This window comes from Bison bison, unplaced genomic scaffold (genome assembly GCF_000754665.1).
Source record: "Bison bison bison isolate TAMUID 2011002044 unplaced genomic scaffold, Bison_UMD1.0 scf7180017864471, whole genome shotgun sequence".
Taxonomy (NCBI): Eukaryota; Metazoa; Chordata; class Mammalia; order Artiodactyla; family Bovidae; genus Bison; species Bison bison.
In genome coordinates this window covers 25,631,720-25,644,279 of record NW_011495032.1, presented here as the reverse complement: position 1 = coordinate 25,644,279, position 12,560 = coordinate 25,631,720, and the positions used below count along the sequence as shown (strand labels likewise).

At 34.4% G+C, this 12,560-nt stretch overlaps 1 protein-coding gene across 8 annotated transcripts in view; it reads right to left on the bottom strand.

Annotated features, from left to right (window-relative positions):
• NBEAL1 (neurobeachin-like 1) overlaps positions 1–12,560 on the bottom strand; it is a 157,066-nt gene that overhangs the window by 26,349 nt on the left and 118,157 nt on the right. For all 8 annotated transcript variants that reach the window (XM_010861006.1, XM_010861007.1, XM_010861003.1 and 5 more), the window contains 5 exons: positions 11,507–11,602; positions 10,986–11,110; positions 8,410–8,550; positions 5,317–5,447; positions 2,365–2,474 (listed from right to left, as the gene is read on the bottom strand). In XM_010861006.1, the coding sequence (XP_010859308.1) occupies positions 2,365–2,474; positions 5,317–5,447; positions 8,410–8,550; positions 10,986–11,110; positions 11,507–11,602 (603 nt within the window). The remainder of the gene's footprint in view (positions 1–2,364; positions 2,475–5,316; positions 5,448–8,409; positions 8,551–10,985; positions 11,111–11,506; positions 11,603–12,560) is intronic.

Genomic DNA, 12,560 nt, shown 5'->3' with positions numbered 1-12,560 from the left:
GAAATAGATGGGGAAACAGTGGAAACAGTGTCAGACTTTATTTTTCTGGGCTCCAAAATCACTGCAGATGGTGACTGCAGCCATGAAATTAAAAGACGCTTACTCCTTGGAAGGAAAGTTATGACCAACCTAGATAGCATATTCAAAAGCAGAGACATTACTTTGCCAACAAAGGTCCATCTAGTCAAGGGTATGGTTTTTCCTGTGGTCAAGTATGGATGTGAGAGTTGGACTGAAGAAAGCTGAGTGCCGAAGACTTGATGCTTTTGAACTGTGGTGTTGGAGAAGACTCCTGAGTGTTCCTTGGACTGCAAGGAGATCCCACCAGTCCATTCTGAAGGAGTTCAGCCCTGGGATTTCTTTGGAAGGAATGATGCTAAAGCTGAAACTCGAGTACTTTGGCCACGTCATACGAAGAGTTGACTCATTGGAAAAAACTCTGATGCTGGGAGGGATTGGGGGCAGGAGGAGAAGGGGACAACGGAGGATGAGAGGGCTGGATGGCATCACTGACTCGATGGACATGAATCTGAGTGAACTCCGGGAGTTAGTGATGGACAGGGAGGCCTGGTGTGCTGCAATTCATGGGGTAGCAAAGAGTCGGACATGACTGAGTGACTGAACTGATAAAGGAACTGAGAGCATGTCCAGGCTAGAATTCTGAACTGCTGTAAACAGTCAGAAGTTCACAGTAAAAAGTAAGAAGTTACGTGCCTCTGGTTTCCCTCTCCCTTTCGAATGTTAGTGTCTATTATAGTTCTCCTGTCCTTATTACACTACTGTTGTTGTGTGGGGGATTAACTTGTATCTACTTCACAGTCTTCAGATCCAAGAGGAGATGCACTGGAGTAGTTTCATCCACACATGGATTTGATGTAGATGACTAATAAGATTCTGGACTTCAGGCCTCATGGCTTTCTGCGGGGGTCAGCAAAACTACTGCTTGTGGGCCAAACCTTACTGGCATTCAGATTTGTAGATTAGTAGAAGACAGCCATATCCCATTTTCTTTTGCACTAGAATGGCAGAATTTCAACACACACTAAATTTAGAGCTAACAAAAATATTTATTACCTGGTCCTTTAAAAAAGGTCTGCAGAACCCTGCCTTAATGAGGTGGGACTGTGGGAAGCTCTTAAGAGGAAGTATGCTCATTTTGCATGCGGAAGGAATGTAAACACTTCGAGGCCAAAAGGCAGCCTCTGTGTGGTGGATTAAAGATAGTTGCAATTCTTTCTCACTCCCACCATTAAGAGATGGGGTTTACTTTCTTTCCTCTGGAATCTGCACTGATCCTGTACTATTTAACCATTAGAGAGGAAGGCATATGTGGTACAGCGACAGTTCACAGCTTAAACCAGATAGTTCACAGGAAGCTTCTGAAAAGTTTCTGCCTACTTAAAAAGTTATAGATTATCTTTCAGAGTTGTGTTACTTTTTCCCCCAATTCTCTATTCATGCATGGGGTTATTGTTTACAAGTATAAATCTAGAAGAGAACAGCTGACTCATTGGAAAAGACCCTGATACTGAGAAAGGCTGAAGACAAAATAAGATGGTGACAGAGGATGAGACAGACCCACTCAATGGACATGAATCTGAGCAAACTCCAGGAGACAGTGAAGACCAGGGAAGGCTGGCATGCTGCAGTCCATGGGGTCACAAAGAGTCGGACTTTACTTAGTGACTGAACACCAACAACAACAAATTATAAACTAATCCAGAATTTTGAAGTTTGACAAACTACCTACTAACAATAAGGAGCGTTCCCAGGTATTGGCCATTTAATTCTAGAATCTGAAACATGTCAGTTTAGATAGAAAGCTAGGTGGGCTCTGTGGGTGCGGAGGCGGAAACAGTGTCTTCAAGATAATAACGTAACAGCGATATTAAATGAAATCTTACTAGTCCTTCAACTCCAAAATGGAAATTTTGCTAAAACTAGCAAAACATTTACGTAGTATTTAGTATTCATTTAGCTATCTTATTAAAAACTTACTGAATTCCTTCAGAGGAAAAAACAATGTTCTTATCCTTGATAGATTTGAAACAAATAAGGGAACTATGATATATCAAACTACACCAGCTTGGTGACTGAAACATACATACAACAGGCAGATGCCTTACAGAAGTGAATTCTTTTTTTTGCTATATATCTGAGGGACAGTACTACTATAGTCTCACTATATCAGAAGATTCATAACTTCAAAATAAATTACTATATTATACTTTCTAAAATAGCATATAATACAGATTACAAATTAATGAAGAAAAATATTAGCTATACTTTATTCTATCATTCTCTGGAAAACACATATATCTTTATCTTATTAATCTGCTTAATAACTAAACATAAAAATCTTACCAGAGCTTTCCTATGTTTACAGATGAAATCTTCAGCAGACTTAGCCCATTTGGGGAGAACGACATCATTTACTAGTTCTTTGGAAACTTGTAGACGACCCAAGTTAAATTCTAAGGTGTAAAAAATAAATGTATCATATCATTTTAGATTTAAATAAATCAAGTAAAACAAATAAAAGGGTATATTCCTTAGCAAAACTAGGTTTTTTCTGTTTTTTTGTTTTGTTTTGTTTTTTAAAAGTAAAAGATGAGAATCAAGTTTTTATAAAATTTGACTTAAAAAATCAATTAAAAATTTTTTATTTTAAATTGGGGTACAGTTGATCAACAGTGGTGTGTTAGCTGCAGGTACAGAGCAAAGTGACTCAGCCATGCATAGATGTGTATCTATTCTTTCTCAAATTCTTTCCTGATTTAGGTTATTACAGAGCATTGAGTACACACTTCTCTGTGCTACACAGCAGGTCCTTATCTATTTTAAATATAGTAGAATGTACGTCAATTTCAAACTCACAGTCAATCCCACTTATTAAGTTCCCTTCTTGAGTAAATTTATTGAACAGGTAAAAATAACTCATCTATTAGAATGTATTTTCTTTAACATTTGATCAAAAAAGAAAATGAAAATAAGATAATTTAAAATGAATTATTAGAAAAAAATAAACTACAATTAATTAGAAGATAAATCAAATTAATAGTTTATTTTTTGCTGAGAAAAATTATAATTATGACCAAAATCTTAACCTGAACAAAAATGCAACAGTAAGCATTCTTCATACATTAAAAAGAATTAACACAGTTCCTCTAATGGTTAACTTACAAAACCCAGTGACTTAAAGTTTTTGGGTGTAACTTACACCTTAAACTTACTCAAGTTTACCTTATGGAAGGACAACATATTTCTACAACACTATTTTAAATAGATATTGACATAATAAATATTTGCTCATACTAGTTATGATAGAAGACAGTATTTTGACAAAACTGTCCCAAAGATAAGATTTTCTTGTTCATACATATGGAAAAGGAAAAGTGTTAACACAGAAGTCCTTCATTAAAGAAGTTATCTAAAAATATCAGTGTTCCTTAAAGCTGCAGAGACGTTTAAAGGTCATAAAATATCACAATGCAGGGTCTGTGGCCTTAACTCAACTACTATATGGCAGATACTGGTGGCCACCTGACAGGCATCCTTCCTTATCTAATAGCAGAAACTTTATTTTATTCAAGTGTGCATCCTGCCCTATATTTCATGCTTGTTGCAGGTGACTGGCATAGGCATTGGTACATGACCCAGCTCTGGACAGTGAAGGGAGATCATGAGAAAGGGCTTTTCATTCTTAAGAAACAACACAAAGAATTAAAAGTTTCAATTGTTTCTAAGACAATGTTGCATCTGCCTATGATGTCTAGAATTTTTTAGTCATGATAGTAACTGGCCAAGAACAAATCTAAAACACTCAGAACAGCAGTGTAAAAAGATACAGAAGGAACTTGACTCTGAGGATGCTGTTAAGTTACCATATCTCAGGATTTTTATTATGGAAAATAAATACTAACATTTTCTTCCTCATACAATTTTGAGTGGCTTTTATTAATATTTGTTGTCATTCTAATGAATATACTTTGTTTTCTCCCACCCAGCTCATTTTGAATAAATTGGCAATGGATAATTAGAAATGGAGGCCACCAGGACAGTAGTAATAGAGAGCAACTAGCTCTGGCTCTGGTGAATGTCAGAAATTGTCAAGCTGCTAAGCAGACCTTGAATTCTGGGTCCAAATTTAATCTGCTCATCCCTTCTATCCTGGATACCTTGCCCTAGAAGATCCAGTCCTCTGGTTGACTAGGGTCAGATTTGTCAACAGTTTCACTCAGTTTTCTGAAGGTGACCAATTAGAACTGCCTTTCTCTGAGAATCAGATGCCTTGGATCCAACAACCGGTCCTAGAGCGCACAATCCAAGGTCATGAGACCCTGGATATGCTCTCACCAGCATGGCAAATAATTCTACTGAGCAAGCAATGGGTCAAACATTAACATTTCATGCTAGGGGAGGAAAAGGAAGTTAACAGCCCTTGACTCTGGAATTTCCCTAAAGAACACAAATTGGAACGATCTTGCCATTTTCTTATTTGTACTTAAATCTAAAACCAAGTCATCGAAAATGTATTTGGATATTCTTAAAAGACCATATTTCCTTCTATGATTCTTTTCTTCAAAAATATAACATGATACGTATAGCTGATTCACTTTGCTGTACAGTAGAAACAACCACAACACTATAAAGCAACTATACTCCAATAAAAATTAATTTAAAATAATAACATAATAATAATATGGTTTTTCAAATATTGTGGTAACTTAAACTCAGTCATTATTTTCAAATTGCTTCCTGTTTTCTACTCTAAAAGAAGTCAGCAAACTTCTACAAAGAGACAAAGAATAAGTATTTGGGGCTTTGTGAACCTACGGTCTCTGCTGCAACTAGTCAAATCTGCTATTACACTGTGAAAGCAGCCACAGCTTATGTAAATGTATTGGCCAGTTGTATTCCAAAAAACCTTATTGATAAATACTAGTTTGCTCAGATTTGGCCCATGAATCTATAGTTTGCTGACCCCTGATATAAACCTTCATCTTATCTAACTCAAACACTTTAACTCATGTAGCTGTACGGCTGAAATAGCTTGCAGCCACTTTTTGCTTCACTAGTAAACACTGTACTCGGATAAATTCCCTTACTAATTCATATTTCACTCATTTATCTTATTCACTGTAGCATTTCTGTAGAAGGTAAGACTAGTACCTGGACATTAAGTTAAGCCATGTCACTGAGTAATAAAAACACAGAACAAATAATCTATAGGTCATCACAAAAAATGTCCTAAAAGATATTTTTCAAGATCTTACATTGGGACCTAGTCAATCCAGTTTTTAAACTATTTCTTACGATTTTGATTTTCCAAAAACTCTGGGAAATAGAAGAATTCAGGAATAAGTTCCTTCACATCATATGGATTGTCCATGAGAGCCTGCCAGGTAGCAGGGATGGAATGGAACTGTCGATCAGCACAGTCGAACCTACATGTGGAGATGGGAAGGGAGCAGTGAGTCCTGACTGAGCAACAACAGGCTAAAACAAATTACACTTTCTTCAGGGTGCCTCATGTTTAGTTTCTCTTTATTTACCCTTTCTCTTTAACATCTAAAAACAAAATATGCTCTCCTTATGACAATCTTTATTTTGTTGTCAGGAAGTAAATACTATAATTTTAATCACTAGTATCATCTTAGATGAAAATGGCATAATTCTGCTGAGTAAAATTTATTACAGAGTGTAAATAAATATTATTTGGATATTTTAAAATTACAGAGTTTAAATATCACTAAGTATTATAGTATTTATGATATAGTTAACAGATCTATAGGAATGCTGCTGATTAATTTATGATACAAAATATCTTTACAAACTTTGGCTAAAAAGTAGATAGTGAGTTAGGGAAATAATTCTATAGCTAAAGCTTTTATACTTTACTCCCATATACCATTATCTTATTTTAACTTTATTTTCAAGTTCCATCATTTGCCTACAGTAATTGAAAGACGTGGTCATGCTGCAATTTTTATTATGTTTTAGCTAATCACAAACAGCATAAACCCCTTCTGTTTCATCTCCTTTGACACTGTTTTCCCAGTTTTATCCCATAAATGATGTCTTCTAAGTGACAACCGATGACTAATATGACTCTTCTTGTGCCTAGCAATCTTGTTTTGAAGCACAACTGAACTTAGCAGAACTCTAAATTTAACTATAGTCAATGACTGGGTCATCAATAAAGTCTAAGAATGATATATTCAAATTCAGTGAAAGGTACAGCTTTAAGGGCAGAATCTTTTAGTTTGGGTGGAGGGAGAACAGCTTAACTGATATATAATTAACATATATGTAATTCACTCTAAGCGAACAATTCAATAGCTTTCAGTATATTCAGAACTGTGCAGCCATCACAATAAACAATTTTAGAACATTTCATCACTCCAAAAAGAAATCCTGTATCTAATAGCAGTCACTCTCCATTCACCTTCCCTCTAGCCCTAGGCAATTACTGATCTACTTTCTGTCTCCATGGATTTGTTTTTTTTAGCCGCCTTATGTAAATCATATATAACATATGGTATCTTGTGCCTGGCTTATGTCATTCAACATACTACTGTTTCATCCATGTTGTAGCATATATCAATCTTTCACTCCTTCTCTTAACTCATAGCTAAATAATATTCCACACTATGGGTATACCACGTTTCATTTACTCCTTTACCAGTTTATGGGCATTTGGGTTATTTAAATATTTGGACTATTACAAATAAAGCTGTTAAGGCCATTTGTGTGAAAGTGTTTGCATAAACATACATGTTCAATAATCTTGGGTCTATACCTAGGACTGGAATTGCTGGGTCATGGGTAATACTATGTTTAATGTTTTGAAGAACTGCCAGACTGTTTTCCACAGAGGCTGCATCATCTTAAATTTCCACTGGCAGTACATAATTGTTCCAATTTCTCAACATCTCATCAACGGTAGGTATTATCTATCTTTTTATTACAGCTATCTTCATGAGTGTAAAGAGGTATCTCAGTTTGGTTTTGATTTGAATTTCCCTGATAACCAATGATGTTGATCAACTTTTCACGTGTTTATCAGACATCTGTAATCTTCTTTGGAGAAATGTCCATTTAGATCTTTTGTTCAGTTTTTAATTGAGTCATTTGTCTTTTTACTGTTGCATTGCAAGGATTTTTTTTATATATTCTAGATACAAGTCCTTTATCAGATCTATAATTTGCAAATGTTTTCTCCAACTGAACTGGCTGTCTTTTTACTCTCTTGATGAGGTCCTCTGAAGCACAAACAGAATCTATTTTTGAGGCCTTATTAAAAAAATCATTTAAAAGCTGTAAAATCACTAAAAGCTGAAGAGACCCAGGTTTGCTTTCCCGGAAGGAAAATTACCTGACTTCATGGCAAACATAACATTTGGAGATATGTAGTGATCTAAGCCTCTCCTTGAAAGACAAGGCTCAGTGAACTAAAGACAGGAATAAGGAACCCAGGCTAATTTTGAGAGATAAACATTACATGGAAAGAGAGCAGAACAGGCAATGTTTACATAGTTTCTGATTGGTCCGAAAAGGCAAGAGGATAATGTTAAAGAATAAGGCAACAGGGAGACAAAATGAGAGTAAGTAGAGAGGCACCTGGAGGATACGCTGGGGAATGGGACATTCTTGAAGAAGTTTCTTTCTTTAGGATAAATAAGAAAATGTGAAACTTAGGTAAGGTATAATATAGACAGGTGATAACAATAATACGGTGGCATCACAGACCTGTTTGAGCTGCTATTAATAATCTAAGGGCTCTCATTCCTCTCTATTTTTATTCCTATTGATCAATATTTTTAGGAGGACTACAGAGGCACTGGTTAGACATTTCTGGTAGATGTTTTGGATTAAGGTCTAAATCAGTTCTAGTCTGAATCTCTGGTAGATTCCTAAACCCAGTTGAAAATAACAAAAGTACACTGGATAACAGTAAAGAGGAATTCGCCTTAAAAGTCATTTGTGTAAGTCAGTTTGAGTGCCCTGTTATCAAACTAGTTTGGCTACTTTTATCTAGGGGCTATTATATGAATCAAAACCTAAAAAGAGGAGAATAAAAAAGGTAAGGTCCTGTTATAATAGTATATGAAAGTGAAAGTGTTAGTTGCTTAATTGTGCTTGACTTTCTGTGATCCCATGAACTGTAGCCCACCAGGCTCCTCTGTCCCTGGAATTCTCCAGGCAAGAACACTGAAGTGGGTAGCCATTCTCTTCTCCAGGGGATCTTCCTGGCCCAGGGATCAAATCTAGATCTCCTGCATTGTAGACAGATTCTTTACCATCTGAGCCACCAGGGAACCCTATAACAGTACATGACATGAAAGCAAAGAGTTTTCAACACTATCATATAGTCTTAAGAAAACAGTTTATTTACCCGAAACATACCTTCCACTCTGAAGCTGGATGTGGAGGGTGGTGAATGGTTCTGTACGAATAAGATAGTGCATAACTCCAGCAGAATTTGAATAGTGAGTACCATAATGAAATTTGTCAATAGTTCCCATAGGATCCTCAAAATTTTCATATCTAAAAATAGAAACTAAAGTTTTATAATCACAATAACAAAATTAATTTAGGATAGATGCTTGTATTGTATTGCTGAAAACAGTTTATTAAGAGGCTATGTACTCATATCATCACAACACATAATAAATGAAAAAAATTACTAATACTTTCTAAACAATATAGTAGTACTAATAGCGGAGTTTGGAATACTTTTGTATTATGCAATAATTATTTTCACTACAGATAGATTAGAAATCACAGAAAACCAAAAATAAAGAAATTTAAAATCAATTAAAATTGTACTTCCCAGAGATAATAAATAATAACATTCTGGCAAACATTTGTCAATTATGCATTAATATATATTTTAATATAAAATACATTTTAATATAAAACTGTTACACCTAGTATATTGTTCACAACTTATTTTTTCATCTAACAATTTTCTATTAACATCTTACAAAATATATAAGTGACTCACTTTGCTGCACAGCAGAAACTAACACATCATAAATCAACTACATATCAATAAAAATTTTTTACAAAATCTTAGAATATATAACGATTTAACTATTTATTTATAGATAGTTAGGTTGTTTCTATTTTTCTGCTGTTTGAAGAATGTGATAATTAGACATCATAGTACGGCCAAGGTAATAGAAAAAAATATAGAGGGTCAGTCAAGAATTGTGAAAATGAATGTCAATAATTCAAAGGTAGAAGGAAATAGATGTGTATAGCACAAGGAACTCTACTCAATATTCTGTGATAAACTATATGAGAAAAAATCTGAATAAGAATGAATATATGTGTGTATTACTGAATCATGTTGTTGTACAGCTGAAACTAACACAACACTGTAAATCAACTCTACTCCAATAAAATTAAATTAAAAAAATAGTGAAATAGAAAGAAGGCTTAAGTCAGATTACTAGCAAATGGCATATATATAATAACTCTTCAAGCACTATGACTAATGTTGTAATTGTTCTGAACGGTGACATCTGAGTTAGAAGGTATAAAATCTAAATAAGAATGAACAGTTTTTTGGAAGCAATACACATTAAAATTTTAAACCAAAATACTAATCAATTTGTCAAGCTAAGGTTAATTTCCTTTTTACATAGAAATCATTAATATTCAGGAGAATAAAGAGAGTTTTTAGGCCAAAGTCATTTGTACCTATGAAGAAAAATATATTACTGAAACATAAATTAAATTGTATCTTCCATTATCTACAAAATAAGTTAACCTATATGAAATGTACTTCCTATGGAACAGTGTTAGTAGTTTGACTAACAGCAGTGAGGTAATATACATACAGCAAAATTACATTAGTAAATCAAATATTAAACACTGCAAAAAGGTCTTATGGAAGATTTGCAAATAAAAAGGAAAAAAATAATGTACTATCAACTCTCAAAAAAATCTACAACTAAGTTTTTGTTTGCAAACACTTTGTCTTTATTACTGGAAGTTATCCATAAGTTCACATGGAGAAAAAGGAAAATTAAAATTATTCTTTTACTTGTCAGCCACTTGCTTTGAATAAAAAAAAAAAAATGAGACATTTACAGGATGGATGATCATCAATATATATAACTATAAATATTTTCTTTCCTTTCAAATGTTACTTTCTAAATTTTCTTACATTTCACTGTTTTTTATTCACATTATTACTGAAAAGATTAGTATTATTAATTTGGTATCTACCAAAATAGTACATCAGATGTAAATGCTAGATTAGTAGGTTATTAAGTCTAAAATACTTAGGGATAAAGAACTCCACCCTTGCACACATACTTTTTGTCTTTTAATTGGATAGATAATTGTTTTGCAATGTTGTTTTAGTTTCTGCTGTACAACAAAGTGAATCAGCTATACATATACACATCCCCTCTCTGCTGAGCCTCCCTTCCCCCCAACCTCCATCCCACCACTCTAGGTCATCACAGAGCACAGAGCTAAGGTCCCTGTGCTATCGAGCAGCTTCCCACTAGCTGTCTATGCTACACAAGGTTCTGTTTACATGTCAGTGCTACGCTCTCAACTAATCCCACACTTTGCCACCCCAACCCCCTGCCGCTGGTGTCCACATGTCAGTTCTCTATGTCTGCATCTTTATTCCTGCCCTGCGAACAGGCTCATCTGTACCACCTTTCTAGATTTCATACATATGTATTAATATATGATATTTGTTTTTCTTTTTATGACTTCACTCTCTTATTACAAGGAGAAAAGAAATTCTAAACAACATTAATTTAAATTTGGTAATGAAGGGACACAGACTACAGTCAAGATATTTGAAAGACAACTGATAACATTATCAAGAAAACTTAATGAAGGAATTATCAGACTCTAATTAGTAAAAGTAACACTTGGTTAGCCATAGGAGAAATCAATACAAATTCAAACTGCTATGGGTATATCTATCAAAGCAGATGAAAGGCACTTACTTTTCTCTCGTGGCTTTGGCATTCTTATCATTAACTACCCCAATTGGTTTGGATAGATCTCGAAATACAGATGGGTTATTAAGATCCAACTCTTCTGAAGTATAATCTTGTAAAATCCAGGGGAACTAAAACAGCCACAATTTACAATTTAGACATTCTTTCCAAGGGAAGCTACCAGTTTGATAACTAATATCAAACACTTTTCTAAAGACAAAAAGGGACAGTCTTTACTTTTTCCCTGTTGCAAATGTTTATTCATCTTTAGCTCAATAACCAGAAGCATTAACTCCTATAATTCCATTGAAATATTCTCAATGAAGGGAAAGAAAAAAGGCTTTCATTTTTAAAATGCCCTTAATATTTATATACACCTTAAAAATAGCAGGGTAAGAAATAAATAGAAAGGAAAAATAGTTTTTACATCTTTTTAAAAATAAAAACTAGATATAAGCCACTTATATTTTTGTATATAATAAAATTGAAAGGCAAGTGTATATTTACAGGATTTTTATAAAACTCACCACAGGATACTGTGCAAGGTCATTATAGGTTCGTCCTGCCATTGTATTTAATTGAATGAGGTAGTCAAAATTTGATATCTCTCTGTTTACCCATTTCTAGATAGCATAGAAAAAAATCAGAATTAGTCTACATCTCTTAGAAATCAATGACTATTACTGACAGTACTAAAATAATCTTGCATCCACTATCTCTATCATCTTTCTGGTAAAAGAACTTAAGTTTTTGAAAAAAGATTAAACAGAGAGAAAAATCAACATACTTCTCCTAAGTTCACTTCCTTTTAAAAACTGGTCTTTAGAAAAGAAAGTTCTCACACTGCAGTCTAAAAGATCTCCTATAAAGTCTTTTCTTTAGTTAAAAAATATATTATTTGAATATAAAAATCTTTAATTCTAGAAGGAGTGCCCAAATTTTAAATTTTTGTCATTAACTGAAATCTTCCTAAGTATATATATATTAAAATACCAGTATCTCAATGTACCGAACAGATCTACAAATTTTAAATAACATTATATTATTATATCTCTGCTCAGAAAAATTCCTTTATACAGAAAAGGTAGGTGGGATTTTGCTATAACAGATAAAACTTTCTAAAGAAAGACATAATCATTATTTTTTTAATCACCTTGTTAAATCTAGCCTACTCTACACAGTGTGAATATGCTCAAGCATTTTTTTTTGAAGACAGATTAACATACACCTTTCAGTTCAGTTCAGTTCAGTTCAGTCGCTTAGTCGTGTCCGACTCTTTGCAACCCCATGAATCACAGCATGCCAGGCCTCCCTGTCCATCACCAACTCCCGGAGTTCACTCAGACTCACGTCCATCGAGTCAGTGATGCCATCCAGCCATCTCATCCTCTGTTGTCCCCTTCTTCTCCTGCCCCCAATCCCTCCCAGCATCAGAGTCTTTTCCAATGAGTCAACTCTTCGCATGAGGTGGCCAAAGTACTGGAGTTTCAGCTTTAGCATCATTCCTTCCAAAGAAATCCCAGGGCTGAACTCCTTCAGAATGGACTGGCTGGATCTCCTTGCCATCCAAGGGACTCTCAA